General features: G+C 37.5%; 1 protein-coding gene and 1 long non-coding RNA gene across 4 annotated transcripts in view; one reads left to right on the forward strand and one right to left on the reverse strand.

Annotated features, from left to right (window-relative positions):
* Positions 1–802: 802 nt before the first annotated feature.
* LOC117322246 lies at positions 803–6,167 on the reverse strand. The gene is made up of 2 exons (XR_004531504.1): positions 5,882–6,167; positions 803–1,699 (listed from the first exon to the last, which is right to left on the reverse strand). It is a non-coding gene; the product is annotated as an uncharacterized LOC117322246 (long non-coding RNA).
* Positions 6,168–15,263: 9,096 nt separating this feature from the next.
* The window catches only part of LOC117322247 (hepatic leukemia factor-like), a 31,534-nt gene continuing 28,787 nt past the window's right edge, over positions 15,264–18,010 (forward strand). For 2 of the 3 annotated variants that reach the window (XR_004531505.1, XM_033877047.1), the window contains exons 1-2: positions 15,264–15,460; positions 16,842–17,078. Coding sequence is in view for 1 of the 3 variants with exons in the window: in XM_033877047.1 (XP_033732938.1) it covers positions 15,355–15,460; positions 16,842–17,078 (343 nt within the window). In the remaining 2 variants the exon portion in view is untranslated. The remainder of the gene's footprint in view (positions 15,461–16,841; positions 17,079–18,010) is intronic. The other variant, XR_004531506.1, reaches the window with a different exon arrangement.

Genomic DNA, 18,010 nt, shown 5'->3' on the forward strand with positions numbered 1-18,010 from the left:
TAGGGGTAGGTGGTAAGGGTATAACATCAGGGTTACTAGGGGTAGGTGGTAAGGGTATAACACCAGGGTTACTAGGGGTAGGTGGTAAGGGTATACACTAGGGTTACTAGGGGTAGGTGGTAAGGGTATAACATTAAGGTTACTAGGGGTAGGTGGTAAGGGTATAACATCAGGGTTACTAGGGGTAGGTGGTAAGGGTATAACACCAGGGTTACTAGGGGTAGGTGGTAAGGGTATAACACCAAGGTTACTAAGGGTAGGTGGTAAGGGTATAACACCAGGGTTACTAGGGGTAGGTGGTAAGGGTTTAACAACAGGTTTACTAGGGATAGGTGGTAAGGTGTAAGGGTATACCAATGGTTACTTGGGGTAAGTGGTAAGAGAGTGACATCAGAGTTATTATGGGTAGGTTGTATTGGTATACATCAGGGTTTCTAGGGGTATGATGTAAGGGTTACTAGGGGTAGATTGATCAGGGAAATTAGGGTTACAAAGAGTAGTTATCCAAGTTAGTTATGACATCATGGTTACTAGGTAGGTGGGTTCGGTTGTAAATGAGAACATAGGGGTAGCTGTTAAAAGATGGCACAAGGGTTACTGAGAGTTGGTGATACTTTGTAAAAGAGAGTATAAGTGTTACAAGAGTTAGTGAGGTGTGTTAGTTGTTGATATAAGGGTTACATGGGGCAGTTAGTTGTAAGGGTTAGTTTTCAGTATGATGTCGATTGTTACAACTGATACGTAAACAGTTTATTCCTATCGTATAAACAGCCCAAAGTAATTGATGTGAAAAAAAAAATTATTTGAATGATAAAAACGGCATTTTAATTTGACAAAATATATTAGAAAGCATCACGAAGTTGAAAGCACAATTAACTAGACTTAATAAAAGCACCATAGATTGGTTACGTGCACGACACAACGATGGTTACAAACATGTTCAATGTTAAGATGAGCGGACTGAACACTGAAAATATGTTCAAATTGTGTTTCTAGTATTATTCCGGTATTGTCACAACTCCACCAATCACACACCTGGCGTACCATCACATAAAGTACAACATAATATCGGACTGTCAAAAACATCGGGACCCATCAATTGTCCTTCAAATGCACGTGTTTACGGTTAATGTGTTTTCAATTTCTTGTCCAATCAAAACATCTTAGTACATCCCATTTGCTCGCGACTAACACGACCTCCCTCACACAATTTTGTTCGTTGGACAGAGTGCAAAATTCCTAATTTTGATTTTATGACGCCGTTTAATATCCAGCATCTGTGAGGCAATTAGCTGTTTTAAATAACGAGTCTACCACATCACCTCTCCTTTCTCCGTGTCCTATAGCAAGAATGAAACACATTTTACACCGCTTGACCACGAGGAGTTCGGAGGGGCAATTGTCCTTTGCTCCCTTTACGGCTTTCACTTCGCCATTCTCCGCAAATATTACATTGAATTTGCAATTACAGTAGAAAATCCCATTCTGCAGGGCCAAGTCCCTCTTTTCCTCGTTCGAGAGCACGTATGCGAGCGCCACGCCCTCCTGCGGGGTGGGACCCCTGTTATCCTTCGAAGTCCTGCCCCATAGAGCTCCATCGAAGCCAAATATAGCAGCGTGAAACACAGCATTTCCTTTGGGTTGGAGAGTGACGTTGTCTGCCCACGGCTGCCACGTCGATTCTGTCATCCTTGGCGCTCTGCGAAAATAAAGTAAGATAAATCTTCGTAAATTTATCGGATTGTATGAATGTGGCCATAAGTTCATTTTAATTTATGTTTCACAATTTCCATAGAAACGGTAATAAATTCAGTATCTTGTTTAAAACTAAAATCATTTCTGACTCGAAAACGTTATCGTCATCTTGAAATCGGCGCGCGATAGCTCAGTCGGTTAGAGCGCTGGCCACGTAACCTCAAGTAAGGTCCGAGGTGAGTGGTTCGATGCTATTATCCCGGGTCAGTTTTTGACCTTGAAAGCTCAGGTTGTGTTCTTGGGCAAGACACTATCCTAATTGCTCTGGATGGCATGCGACTGGCCTCCCGTATATTATTCAGTGAGGTAGTCACCAACTACTACAATCAAACCCCGCCTCAAAATGATAAACCCAGCAAACAAGCAAAATTACACTGAAATCAGCGAGCTCATATCAAGAATCATCGTCGATTTTGATTGTTATGTAAATATATCTTGAACAGGTAGATTTAGAGACCGAATTACACTGTGTACATTTAGAAAAATTAACTATGAATTGATAATCAAAACAGGAAGGTGGAATGATGTTGCACGAGAAGATAGAATTTGTACATATTGTAATAATGGAAAGGTTGGAGACGAGTTTTACTTTTTGCTAGAATGTGCTAGATTTATCAGAAAAAGAACGTATTATTCAGGCGATTATTCCTCTTCGAGAATAAATGTACATTTTTGTAATTAAATTCCAATCCTTTATTAATAGTATTGATACTGACTTGTTAAACAAATGGTATTTATCCGATTAATATTTTTTTAATAATTTATATCACTGTTTGTCCTCCATGATGAGTTAATAAATGAATATACATCACCAACTGTGAACGCCATTGTTATATGTATATATGTATTGTTATGTTGTAATTTTCTATGTATGTAAGATAATGAAATAAAACTCTTCAGCCTGATACGACAACACGTCTCAATATCATGTCCACTATTGTTTTGTTTTAATTTCAATAGTATTGCCAATTTCTTGGTTTGCACGCACATTCGTTCTGATGTCATCAATTATAACGACTAGATGTCTTTGTATTTACCAATCGATATTCGATCTTCACACTCTGTTTGATGTCCGCGAAAAATCTCACGATAAGGAAAATGTGCTTGTTCCATTTCATGATAGTAAACTTATGAGTCACAGGTACCAGTCTCTAGATTGGTATATGTATTGTAAACTAACTGGTATCATACCTGTGATCCGGATGCATTAAGAAAGTGTTGTCGATAAGTTTCTGTATTTGTGAAAATTATTCTGTCATTACTTAAGAGAATTGTACATATCTAAATATCACTTTATTAATCCACACCCGTTTAAAATGTGGGGATGTTTACAATTTGCAACACTCAAATTTTAACAAAAGTAAATTACACAACAAATCTTGAACCCCCCCTCCCCCCATTCTTTCCTCTCTCCTCTCCTGAAGTTCAATTTTTAGAATGTCTTTAAATCTTTTGATGCAGTTCGTATTAGATAAGTAGTTAATGATCTATAAAATTCCGTTGAAATTTACCTATTTATATATTTATCTATATCAAAGTTTATTTTTCTTTGAGAAACGACAAATATCAAACACATTTTATGATGATATACTGTGTTTTAACTTTGTTGGCCATGGTTTTTTAGAGTAAGAACCTCCACTCAGCAGACACACCCAGTTATAACAAAGCCAGGCATCATAAATACCTATAAACATATTACAGTAACAAGTCTTTGAAGTTTCTCAGATATAATCCGTTTTACATACAAACTACACAGTAACTCAACTGGCTTGGCACTTTGATGAGGCCAAGGGGAAATAACTCCCGGAATATTCACAAAACATGTTGACTGATCATATTAAATGTGTGTTATTCCTCTGCGATAACGACAGTGTTACTGCATCGTTGTTTCGCAGTGAAACGATGATAACAGTCACCGTTTCGCTACATACTAGCTTGTTTAATGATACATATTGCCCGAAGGCCACATTTGTACGAGGGGAGACAACCGAGCAAGGTTGGACAGAGTAAAAAATACTCATGCCTATTATCAAACCCTCTTCGCACTGCGCGTGGAACAAAATCGATATAATAACACGATAGTCGTTCAAATTTGGACAAGAGTCTTATTTATCGCGCTGTTGGACGTATGGACACCAAGTGCTGTAAGATCTCGCTGGAGGCAGCATTGTAACATTCCGACAGACTTCAGACAGTAGTGTAAGCAATATGTCAAGTATCCACAGTGATGGCCTTGTGAATGACAGTAATGTTGTAAGGGGTGCGCCGTTTCTGCACGCTCGAGCACAGGGGCGTCACGTGTGACACTTAATTCTTGCTGCTGTTATGAATAGTTCATAAGTCTGCAATGCACACACGCGCACACTTTATCAGTCAAGGCATTCCAACTATGGAGACCTGCATTGGACTAAAATCATTATTCCACAAGTTTTTAAGTGATGTTTTCGACGACAACCAATTATAATCCTGCTCTGAAAGAAACGAGTTCGATCGGAATAATTCGACCCAGAGCTCACTGACGAGAGATCGCTGTCAAACAGTCTATTAATGATATATACTTAGTCGTTATTTTGCTTAAAATCTGTAAAATGACATTTTGTGATTCCGAATAATCGTGGGTCGTTAAATATTTAATGCAACGATATGTTTAGCAGTTGGAAGGCCTTTTAATTGAGGAGTGGGGAGGGGTGAGGGGTGAGGGGACATGGCTCAAAAGTTTTGATATGAGGATGTAGGCATTAAAAACTTATCAGTTATCTTTACTCCAGACTTTACATCGGTCAATGCACGCGCACTTGCCCATTAATTTCACTTCAAAAGCGCTGTCTTTTATTTTATCAACTTAAATTAACACGTGGCCACCTTATTTACAATATCCCGTCCAGAGCATATCACGTGACATCAGAACGTAATTACATTCTTGGCAAGCATATCTACAAAAACATATACTTATATAATTGCCAATTTGGAACAACATTTGAAAAAAAGATCATGGTGATTCGGTCTTTTGCTTTTATAACGACTCCTAAATACACTGGGTGTTCGCATTTTACTGTAGAGCTATCGATGTCTCAGAATTAGTGGGAGATACGTTGGTTTGTGATCGTTTCGCTTTAAAATGCAATAAAATTATTAGCCCGAGTTTTCTCTGGCCCTGTCACCATGTCTGGTATAGGGCATTTCTCTGACCCTGTCACCATGTCTGGTGTAGGGGCCCTACACCAGACATGGTGACAGGGCCAGAGAAAACTCGGGCTATAAAATTATCTGTCCTGATTGACTGTAATTATTTTAATATGTATCTCGGTTATTAGTACACATTGGCTATATATCGAGTTCTGATCGGTTTGTCTGAAAGGTTTGATAATTATATAACGATAACGGGATGTTTAATGTAGATAATACCACGACTCTTTATCGCGAATGTATCTATACAAGTATGAACGCATTACCCGTATTGGGTATGACGTAATGATAAACACTCATCATAACCCTAACGGGGCGTTGGTGATACAATAGTGCTTCGGTACGTATATTTCGAATGTTTATGTCATTCATGTAAATATGAAATAATAAACAATATTTTACCTACCGAGTCCGTCCAATACACAATTACACTGTATTTAAATCGCAAAATTTAATATGTTCCCCCACAAATATTTCTGGTATGTTGTTTATACACATCTTCTGAATACTAAACAGTAGAAATGATTCCTGTTGCATTTTTTACGAAGCTAAAACTTAATTTGACTGGACTAATATACACATTTACATTATAATCACAGATATAATGTACATAGGTATCCTCATATCAATCATCTTCGGAAACCTGCGATATCAATATACCTAATACAATAACTTCGTCACATGTCTCCCTGTCGGAGAGGCAGGACCAAGGGAATTCCGGAGATATGGAAAGTCCGAAATCGGTTTGACCTATTTTTTGTTCAATGCAATATCATTCAACATGTATCCTTCGAAATAAGATATTTACATCGGAATTAAACTTTAATTATATTCGTTTCACATTAAAACGAGAAGTTAATGTTTCCTTTGTGACCAATTCGCTTACCTATAGGTAATATTCCATCGATCTGTATACGTGTGATATCCCTGCTGTACTTACCGAAGGGTTAAATAATTCCCGTGGCAAATCTGTTGGATTCAGTGGCTGGGCCTTACGTAGACGTGCTTCACTTTCTTACAACACGCGCTTTTTAATACAGTGGAACATGCACGCACAAAACACGCGTGAAAAACACACTCTCGTGTCTGCAACCGGAGGCTGAGTGAGAAAGCATTAATGGCTGTGTAAGAAGTGGGCTAGTTAATATGCTCCGGTGTGATTCATACCGGTCGAGACTTTCACCCAGTACGCACGATAGCATTATTCATGTTCATAATTCGCTGATAGTTTCATTGATAACCTTATCGCCGGTATGTCCCGGGTACTGCTGTTGTCTCTTAGTGTATAAATCTATCTTAGTATACTATCAGTACGCTATCAATATAACGTACAGTTTAGATATTAGGAAATGTGCGGAACCCCTCTACATCAAAGTAAATTAGGAAATGTGCGGTACCCCTCTAAATCAAAGTTAAATAGGAAGTGTGCGGTACCCCTCTAAATCAAAGTAAATTAGGAAATGTGCGGAACCCCTCTAAATCAAAGTTAATTAGGAAGTGTGCGGAACCCCTCTAAATCAAAGTTAATTAGGAAGTGTGCGGTACCCCTCTAAATCAAAGTAAATTAGGAAGTGTGCGGAACCCCTCTAAATCAAAGTTAATTAGGAAGTGTGCGGAACCCCTCTAAATCAAAGTTAATTAGGAAGTGTGCGGAACCCCTCTAAATCAAAGTTAATTAGGAAGTGTGCGGTACCCCTCTAAATCAAAGTAAATAAGGAAATGTGCGGAACCCCTCTAAATCAAAGTAAATTAGGAAGTGTGCGGTACCCCTCTAAATCAAAGTAAATAGGAAGTGTGCGGTACCCCTCTAAATCAAAGTAAATTAGGAAATGTGCGGAACCCCTCTAAATCAAAGTAAATTAGGAAGTGTGCGGAACCCCTCTAAATCAAAGTGATTAGGAAATATGCGCTACCCCTCTAAATCAAAGTAAATTAGGAAATGTGCGGTACCCCTCTAAATCAAAGTAAATTAGGAGATGTGCGGTACCCCTCTAAATCAAAGTAAATTAGGAAGTGTGCGGTACCCCTTTAAATCAAAGATAATTAATTAGGAAGTGTATTCCTCAATATCAAAGTCAATGGGGGAAGGGGTGCGGTATTCATTATATCAAGGTCAGTGGAGGAATGGGTGCGGTATTCCTCAATATCAAAGTCATTGGGGAAGGGGTGTGGTATTCGTCTTAATCACTGTCAGTGGGGAAGGGGTGCGGTATCCCTATATATCAAGGTCATTGGGGAAGGGGTGCGGTTCCCCTCTATATCAAGGTCATTGGGGAAGGGGTGTGGTACCCCTCTATATCAAGGTCATTGGAGAAGGGGTGTGGTACCCCTCTATATCAAGGTCATTGGGGAAGGGGTGTGGTACCCCTCTATATCAAGGTCATAGGGGAAGGGGTGCGGTACCCCTCTATATCAAGGTCATAGTGGAAGGGGTGCGGTATTCCTCAATATCAAAGTCAATGGAGGAAGGGGTGTGGTATTCCTCTATATCAAAGTCATTGGGGAAGGGGTGCGGTACCCCCTTCAAATCACAGGTCAATGATTTAGGTGCGTTACATAACTTATCATGTCTGGTGCTGTGACAAATATCGTATGCCTTGCCATCAACATCTGCCCTATTTTGCCCTTAAATTTTGTTTTCAGCTCTATTATCTTCAAAATGAGAGCGGGCATATTGTTTCATCAACACTATCTGCAGTTCTTCATATTATATTTTTAAAGCGATGTTGGTGTATAAGATCGTACGTTTTAGATAGAAAGGCCGTATGGCTGTGGGACAGACATTGAACTTGATAAGTTTTGGTGAAAGATGGCAGTATTCATATAATATCTAAACATTTACGGGCTCGACGTGTTGAAAAAAAAACATTTCAGTGTAAAATGAATTTCTCAACGAAAATACTTTCTTTGTCTATACAGTTACTTGAGAAACAGATATTTTCACGAAAAATATTTGAATTTATAATAAAGCCATTCATTTGAGGGAAATGCATATTCATATGCACGAATTGCATATCCATATCGGTAATAAAATCTGCATAAAGATGCATGAATGCCATTACATCCCTGAGGGGACGAGAAATAGCTTCACAGTAAGTGATTGCATGTCATCGATTTCAACGTTTCATCAGAGGGATAGGCGACTCTTCTAGTTACGTAACCCCGACCAGACTAGCAATTACATTTCAATAATTAATCCGGGCAAAAACTTCAAATCTCGGGCAGTTATCTTTTTGTAATAAAAACATGAGTCACTAAAAATTGATATATTTACATTATGATTATTATGTATTCGAGTATAAGCCACACTGTCGAATGCATTGGAACTGTCATAGAAATCTAGACCGGTGTTTATCTACAAGCTGATGAAAAGTATAATGAAATCCTGACTGATATTTACATAGATGGAAATTCTCTAACAAATAATTACGCAGAAAAAGTGTCGATGAAGGGTTTGGTTTTTACGAGGTACATTAATGGGGTATTTTAAATATGGTGTCGGTGAGGGGTTTGTACAGGTACATCACGGTGTTGTTTTAAATATGGTGTCGGTGAGGGGTTTGTACAGGTACATCACGGTGTTGTTTTAAATATGGTGTCGGTGAAGGGTTTGTACGAGGTACATCAATGTGTTGTTTTAAATATGGTGTCGGTGAGGGGTTTGTACAGGTACATCACGGTGTTGTTTTAAATATGGTGTCGGTGAAGGGTTAGTACGAGGTACATCAATGTGTTGTTTTATATATGGTGTCGGTGAGGGTTAGGGTTAGTACGAGGTACATCAATGTGTTGTTTTATATATGGTGTCGGTGAAGGGTTTGTACGAGGTACATCAATGTGTTGTTTTAGATATGATGTCGGTGAATGGTTTGTACGAGGTACATCAATGTGTTGTTTTAAATATGGTGTCGGTGAGGGGTTTGTACGAGGTACATCAGTGTGTTGTTTTATATATGGTGCCGGTGAAGGGTTTGTACGAGGTACATCAATGTGTTGTTTTATATATGGTGTCGGTGAAGGGTTTGTACGAGGTACATCAATGTGTTGTTTTAGATATGGTGTTGGTGAAGGGTTTGTACGAGGTACATGAATGTGTTGTTTTAAATATGGTGTCGGTGAAGGGTTTGTACGAGGTACATGAATGTGTTGTTTTATATATGGTGTTGGTGAAGGGTTTGTACGAGGTACATCAATGTGTTGTTTTATATATGGTGTCGGTGAAGGGTTAGTACGAGGTACATCAATGTGTTGTTTTATATATGGTGTCGGTGAAGGGTTTGTACGAGGTACATCAATGTGTTGTTTTAAATATGGTGCCGGTGAAGGGTTTGTACGAGGTACATCAATGTGTTGTTTTATATATGGTGTCGGTGAAGGGTTTGTACGAGGTACATCAATGTGTTGTTTTAGATATGGTGTTGGTGAAGGGTTTGTACGAGGTACATGAATGTGTTGTTTTAAATATGGTGTCGGTGAAGGGTTTGTACGAGGTACATGAATGTGTTGTTTTATATATGGTGTTGGTGAAGGGTTTGTACGAGGTACATGAATGTGTTGTTTTAAATATTGTGTCGGTGAAGGGTTTGTACGAGGTACATCAATGTGTCGTTTTAAATATGGTGTCGGTGAGGGTTAGGGTTAGTACGAGGTACATTTCATTTCAACAAATTTTATTGACATGATGTTAATATCAATTGGATCGAATAACAGGCAAGCCTATATAAATTCTTTCCATGGTGGATTGAGTGATAGAATATAATTACAATCTTTTAAATTAATTGGTCTAAATATTTTGAAATGAAATACATAATATAAACAAAGGAATTAAGGGAAGTAACTATTTTTCAACACAAGATAAACACAGAATATGTTACATAAAGCACTTGCACACACACTTTAATATAAATATAAACAAATATAACAGTGATTCAGTTCCGAATGAAATAAATAAACAATTGTAGAAATGAAAGTTAATTGATATAGAGACAGTAACAGGTGGCTAGACCAAACGTCCATGTGCCTATATTGCACAGGTCATCACCACCTGAACTGTATAGGAATTTTCTATGCATATAATTTATGTAATTTTAATAATACTGTAGTTAATGACTTTATTCACACACTGATTTAATATATAGAAAACAGGAACTAAAATCAATGCAAGTATATTTTAATACATAAATAAATATCAGCTATGTTCAACTGGGTTCATATATATATATATATATATATATATATATATATATATGATATTTAACTTAAGTTAAAAATGATTAATTTCATTAAGAAGTAGTATTTTTCAAGATGAACAGTATGATGGCTTTCTAGATTTTATATAAGTTAAAACGATGAGATTTTCCTATAAAATTTTGGACATCATTAAGTATTACTCTGTTAATATTTCCATCACAACTAGGACATCCATTTAAAATAATGTTAATACAAATATGGTTATGGTCAATATTAAAATTATTGAGGGAAGTAAACAAATTTATCCGCAAATCATTATGTAGAGGACAATCTAGAAAAAAATGAGAAACTGTTTCACGGTCATCTGAACAATTACATAAAGGATTGTCTGTTAAATGGTCCTGGTTTAAATCAAAATTTAGATCACTGCAATAATTTCTAAGCTGAGTTAAAATTATGTTCGCCCTTCTGTTTCCTTCAGTTTTAAAGATTTTAACAGATTCAATTTCCAATGTGTTATTATTATTTAGTTTATGTTTAAAGCTTGCAAGTGAGGGATAATCAGAGTAGTTAGTATCTGTGTTGTTAGCTGTGCGGCACATAGACGGGAAGAAACTATCAAAGTAGCCATTAGTTCTGCATAAAGGTGGGTTAAAAAGTCTGATGTGTCGGAGAGGATAAGTATTATCGTTAGGATTGTTAGTAAATGGAATCAATATATCTTGTAAATATTGCGGTGCGAGTCCATGCATTAGTTTATACATCATAATATGTTTCTGTTTCATTCTTCTGGCAGCCAGAGTTTCCCAACCAAGTTCCGTATACAGTTTAATATGTGAAGTGCCAGAGCGAAGGCCTGTGATGATTCTTGCTGCTTCTAATTGTATTAATTCCAGAAGATCGGCAGATTGTTGTGTGCAGTTATCCCAAACAATGTCATCGTATTCTAATATTGGCCTAATAAAAGCAGTGTAAATTTTAATTAATGTTTTTCGATTGACTTTTGTTTTTATGTATCGAAGATTGTTAAGTCTGCTGTATGCTTTTTCATAAATTATCTGAATATGTTGTCTCCATGATGCATCATTTTAAGGGTAAGCCCTAGGTGTGTATGTGATGTAGTGTCAGTAATTTGGCTGTTTTGAAAAGTTAATGTTGGGTGATTTGTGTCTTGTTTCCTTGAAAATATGACTGATTTAGTTTTATTGGGGTTAAATTTGATGTCCCATATGTTTGCCCATTCACTAATGTTAGTAAGGTCAGAGGTTAGTGCTTGTGCAGCTTGAGCGGGGTTTTCATCAATAATTATGTAAAGGGAAGTGTCATCTGCAAAAAGCTTAATATTAGTATTAACATTTTCTGTGATATCATTTATGTAAAGAAGAGGTACATCAATGTGTTGTTTTATATATGGTGTCGGTGAGGGGTTTGTACGAGGTACATCAATGTGTTGTTTTATATATGGTGTCGGTGAAGGGTTTGTACGAGGTACATCAATGTGTTGTTTTATATATGGTGTCGGTGAAGGGTTTGTACGAGGTACATCAATGTGTTGTTTTAGATATGGTGCCGGTGAAGGGTTTGTACGAGGTACATCAATGTGTTGTTTTAGATATGGTGCCGGTGAAGGGTTTGTACGAGGTACATGAATGTGTTGTTTTAAATATGGTGTCGGTGAGGGGTTTGTACGAGTTACATGAATGTGTTGTTTTATATATGGTGTCGGTGAGGTGTTTGTACGAGGTACATCAATGTGTTGTTTTATATATGGTGTCGGTGAAGGGTTTTTAGTATTTGGTATAAAGTGGTAGGTTTTGCAGTAAGTACGCTCTTTTATTTCAAACACATGTGCAAATTCTTACCACCGTGTAATCAAAGGTACCCTAATTATAACCTCCAATAGGCCTTCCCGTATGCTTACTACGGTGTAAATGTAGGTTGATTCAGTGTGATTACACTACACTTTTTTACATTAAATGAGCACTACTGTTGCAGCATTTGTATTCCATTAACGGAGGTTCCTGCTTTCGTAGGACTGCACACTTTGTTTGGATAATATCTGCTGATGGCAGTTGTGTTTTCATTTGATATGGGATGAAATTCTCATAAAATGCTACCTCTCGAGAAAAAGATTTCAATCGTACGCCAAACATATGTTTGAGTAAGTACATTTCGTAGCAGTTACCACCAATGAGTGATAATACATATTCTTATGTAGTCAGTCATTCCGTCTGTGTCCCGACACTTTAACACTAGCCCTCCACCTCTGGGTTGCGAGTTCAAAACCTTCGTGGGGCAGTTGCCTGGTACTGACCGTAGACCGGTGGGTTTTTTCTCCCGGTACTTTGGCTTTCCTCCACCTCCAAAACCTGGCACGTCCTTAAATGACTCTGGCTATTAATAGGACGTAAAACAAACCAAAAGAAATCATGTCACGCATCTGTGACACCCTGGTACACGTGATGAAATATAAAGGGGAGATAATTAATACATTCCTCCGTCCAGAACTACGTAGAAATATAGAAGACAAATCAAGCGTCAGGACTTTTAAAATGTTAAAATACCGAAGGAGCTTGGCAGATTCAAAAACACTGAAATGTGATCAAATTCTTGATTTATTTTTTATTTGAAAAGAATACGAAACGAGGGTATGGTGCCTGAGCTGATGCCAGGCAGTAAAACATGCAGTTAATTCTGAAATTCTATTATATCATTTATGACACGAACTTAGATGTTTATATTATTTAAGTCATCGTGGTTGTAATTAACGATAAACTTGACCAAGGACTTGTTTATTATATACTCTCCTGACTTCGCATTGGACAAAAATATTGAAAGTTTGAGTCGTTTATAAAATCCAAATAATAGCGATCTAAGGCAAAGCAATTATGCTATTGAACTTTCGTGAAATTCAAAACAAAAAATGTACAGAGCACTAATATATCTGTAACCATGTTCAGAGTATAATATATTCCACGTTGGAATCTCTGTTAAAACTGAGTTCAGTAAAATTTGCTGTTTATGTTTGACCTTGACGTGTGTGTGTCTGAGTGATCAATAAAAATGTGAAAATCTGAAATCTGTAAAATGACCATGACGCACAGTTGAGTTATTTCAAGGGGTTCGTCCAGGCCAGGTGAGTCACATTGTACCTGTGTGTCAGCGCGGGTCGATACACTCCGTGGCGCGGGAGTGTGGCTGGGTACTGAGGCTGACTGACTCGTAATCGGTATAATGGCGAAACTTGCCACCACGTACAGCACACCGATGTTTATGTTTTTGTCATCGCTTACCGTTCCGTACGATTCTGTAATGATTCTGGTATGATAGATATTCCATCACTAGGAAGTCTGCCCGTTGTCTAATATTTTCTCTAAGCCACGTGTACTTTTCCACAATCCCCTCCCAGCATGATCACGATAAGAAATCTGTACCTGACATATCAGACCACGTGCTTCCTACACCAACTCAATCAACATATAATTCCATTTGCCAAAAGTAAGAACATCTTGTAACAAACAGTTATAATGCTATAAACAAGCGGTTTTTAACTGATTGTTCTTCTAAATAAATACCTCATTATTTATGTCTAATTATGTATGCGAAATCTGATAGGATGTGCCCTTCTAAATGACATTTAGACATTGAACCAACCAAACCAAATGGATGAATTACAATATACTGGTCAATGTATCCATGTCTGTTATACTGTAGGAACACGTGCGGGTCTGTGACACGTGTTCCTATGTCCAGTACCGCCTTGTTTATTGTGTTTATTGAATATGCTTGAAATTAAATAAAAGAAAGTTTAACACAGGGTCTTGACACGAATCCCCGACCCACGGATCATACTATATATGCATTATATGGCCCGTGGTTTGCGAATCCGTGACATGTCCCTGTGACTGGGTATATAAACGTTCCTTTTGTGGCAATATTCCTCAGTTTCGATGATGATGATGATGATGATGATGATGATGATGATGATGACGACGACGATGATGACGACGACGACGATGTCATTCGGGTGAGTCAATGAGGTGTAAGATATACGCTTTTGGTAATGTGGTTATTAAACAATATAAAAAAATAAAAAATTACAAAAAAAAATCTAACACGTAGGCTCAAAATCATATCCTTTATGTCACGATCAACTGGAATGTCGCCCCTTTTAGGTCCCAAATTACCTGAGACGTGGACAAGTTCTCGTCTGGTCGTACGTGTACTTCCTGAACTGACTTGCCCGAGGACATCCATGTCGAGACCTACCCGCGGGAGATTACATTTCCATATAGAACGAATTAATTTTAACAGTACAGAAAGGTGTCAATATGACAAATGGACAGCTAATGTCGTCACGGCAGGCAACAGTCGTCGACGTGTTTTGTTTACATTATGATAGTACGAACTAGTCTCGTGTCAAATGAATTTCAGGAAAACAATACTTTATCAAATTTCAATAATACGGTCAAATATTGATTAATTTTTTGGAGAAAAAAAGTACATCAGTCGTTTTAATTGTTGTGTAAATACGTAATTATACCACGGACTAAATACGAAATATCTAAAGGTTGATTTTGGAGGTCATCAGACCCAAGTACATAATCCTCTCGGACAGGGACACATATATGACTGATATGTCCCCATCTCGGGATACTCTAGTTTATTTGTGTTGTGTAATGCTCCAATATATTTCTGTAACAATCCACAGCCGTAATACCATGTGTGGTATTTATCTGAGTTCAGATGTTCTTCCCCACTATTCACATGTAGCCCGATCAACAGGATTGGCCCGAGCAAGTCTACAGCGATGACTCTAAACGCCTACTATTTACGATGGGTCACGTGACTGGTCAAGAAAGCAAGGGAGCGTAACGATACTGACTATATTGACCTTGTACTATATAGAACTATTTATAGTAACACATTCCGAGATCCACCAAAAACAGTATTTTACATAATAGTTGTGTAAAATAAAACCATCTTCAAATATATAATTTATTCGTATACGTAACACGAACACGTGCCCAATGTATCTTTACCGGGAAAACACAAGTGTATTGAATGGCGTTTACTGGTCAGTTGTAAACAACACCCCCGTAATATAAGATGGACTCGCCCTATTGCGCAGCCTGGACATGGGCTTGTGTCAGTACGTGACGTAACAGTGCGAGTGTTTACGGGTGATGGTGGATCTTGACCTAACTTTTTGTGCATTACACAATGGCTGAAGATGCATTTTGTGATTTTTCGCAAGATCTTGATCCATCGCTGTTAAGTCAGATGTCCAGTTACGGAACTCGTCATAACGAGGAAAATGATAACTTCGGTAAGAATTTCTTGACCGCACCTTCTGGTCACTCGGATTGTGTGGCCATTGACCTTCTCGAGTGCACTGTACGGTAGCCATGTTGGTTATGCGTACAATTTGATAGTTTAGGCCACGGTCCATTCCGTTACATAACGGCCCATAATGACTGGATTTACGTACACATTACGTAAATAATCGTGGAGTTCTCGAATTCACCATTTCTATAGCATACAACGCGCCAAGCAGTTGGTAGTTTTTAGATACTTTAACAATAAATATTGCCGATTTATTTCCAGGCGGGATCTTCTTTGTAAAAATGTCAGTATGGCCGAGGGCAGTGGGATTAGAGCTTTAAGTTATGCACGAAAGTTTGTTTGTTGTGATAATTTTTCTGAGTCATATAGTCAATGAAACGTGTACACAATATTTTTGCATGCTTAGAATGGAAATACCAAATTAAAAAAAAAGTATTATTAATAAAAACTGAAAAAATATTATAACATTGTTTTACATTCCGCATTTTGAACATTGTTAATTATATATTTGCTCCATTTAATGTTAAATTCCTCAACAATTATATTTGGTAGAAACCATGTTCAAACATTTTTTTTCACTTAATAGTGTGTATGCTTTAAACTTTGTTAATATATAACATTGTTGTTTTATGAATTTTAAATCTGATAAGACAGTATTTATAACATAATAACATTAATATTACTCTGAATATATACATAAAATGATTCTCAAGAAATATTGTCATTTGCAAGAAAATAAAGAAAGAATTATTTGCCTGTATTGGTAACAAAAGAATACTGCAATATTAAAAAAGAAGATACAAAGCAATTTAAAAAATTAAAAATTTCTATTGATTTGCTAAGACAAAAAGGTTGTTGTAAACCAAGAACATAATAATTCCACAACCAGAGGTCTACTGGTGCTGTATAATGGTATAGGTGGACAGGGAAATTGTGATTCGTTATATGTGACAAAAATGTGCCACAAATATATCATGTATTATCCTGAACATAATTTTTGTGTATTTTCAAATAAAAAAAGAACATTCACAATATTTACATATGTTGTCAGAAACCTTTACTGTAGGCAGTATGTGTAATTAAATAGTGTTGTTTTACAATTCAAAGTCATTCCGACATTGACAGAGGTTGCTATCAATCACTTTCAAATGTGATTAAAATGAATTTGATGAACTTACAATATCATCTTAGAGTGTGGAGTATTGAAATAATTAATATTTTCAGTTAATCCTATGTAATTATAACACACACAAAAAAAATCCTACATTTTCTTGGTAAGTTATATATATATTAATTGATCATTTTACTTTGGAAAACCTGCAAATGTTGTTGAGTTTCATCACTTTTATCATATTTTCCTTTAGGATCCTCAGCAGGACGAAAACACAATGGTGGTCCGGGATATTACATGGATCAGTATGCGGCAAATATGGAGGGCGTTGCTGTGCCGATGATGAATATGTCCACGAATCACAATGGCGAAGGAATGGCATCCTCTTCAATGTCGTCAGCGACAACAACTGCAGCAGCAGGTCTCTATGAACCACACAACAGTAATTACGCAATGAAACCTGAGAAGGGGTTACCCCCAACCCCACCAGGTAAAGGGACCCATGTGGAGTTATTCCCCTTTCTCCTGGGCCACACAACATGAAACAGCACATCAGATTAATATATATATAACTAAAACTTTAATTATATTTACCAAACAGTGTACACCAACAAACTCCTATGTATATATTATATTATAGTACCCGAGCCAGAGGCGAGGTCTGATAGTGTTGTTTAGGGATGGCATAGTACCCAAGCCAGAGGCGAGGTCTGATAGTGTTGTTAGGAGATGGCATAGTACCACTGGTAACTGTAAAAGTCTGAATTTTGGCGAAAAATCTGAGTTTTAAAATACATATCTGAATTTCAGCCGAAAAGTCTTAGTTTTTCAGATATACATTTTATATTCAGATAAGTTGGGGGAAACTCAGATAAGTATTATAAAATTCCGATTTGCATGCTGGAATTCAGATATGTTGGGTAAAATTCAGATGTTTTCTTATTTGTGCCCTCGGGCACCCCTTCTTGCCGGCGAGAGCAGCACAGGGTTTCACACCTCCCGCGGAGCCGGGTGTTCATGGTTCACCGGCACCAGCTTACCTTTACCTGTGCTGTATAAATCATCCGCGTAAGACTCGATCGGTCACCAATATAGACTATCCTACATCGGTCGCTGTAAACTTCAACATTACGGCCGGTAAAGTGTTTTAATTTGTGATTATCTTCGTCTGTTTTTAGTGTAATGACCAGTGTCGTTGTTCCGTGTGTTTGATACTTTTCTACCTCCGATAACAAAAGATCTGACTGCACGGTGCGGTGATGCAATCGGACCGACGACGTTTTGTACAAGGGCATATCACAATCGACAACCAATATCTCTTATTTCCAATTGGTATCTAAGCTTAATTAAAATGATATTCTCAATAAATCTGTTCACGTGTTGTTATCTGTTGAAACAGTCGGTTCGTAACGTAAGTAGCCG

Source organism: Pecten maximus, chromosome 2 (genome assembly GCF_902652985.1).
Source record: "Pecten maximus chromosome 2, xPecMax1.1, whole genome shotgun sequence".
Lineage (NCBI taxonomy): Eukaryota > Metazoa > Mollusca > Bivalvia > Pectinida > Pectinidae > Pecten > Pecten maximus.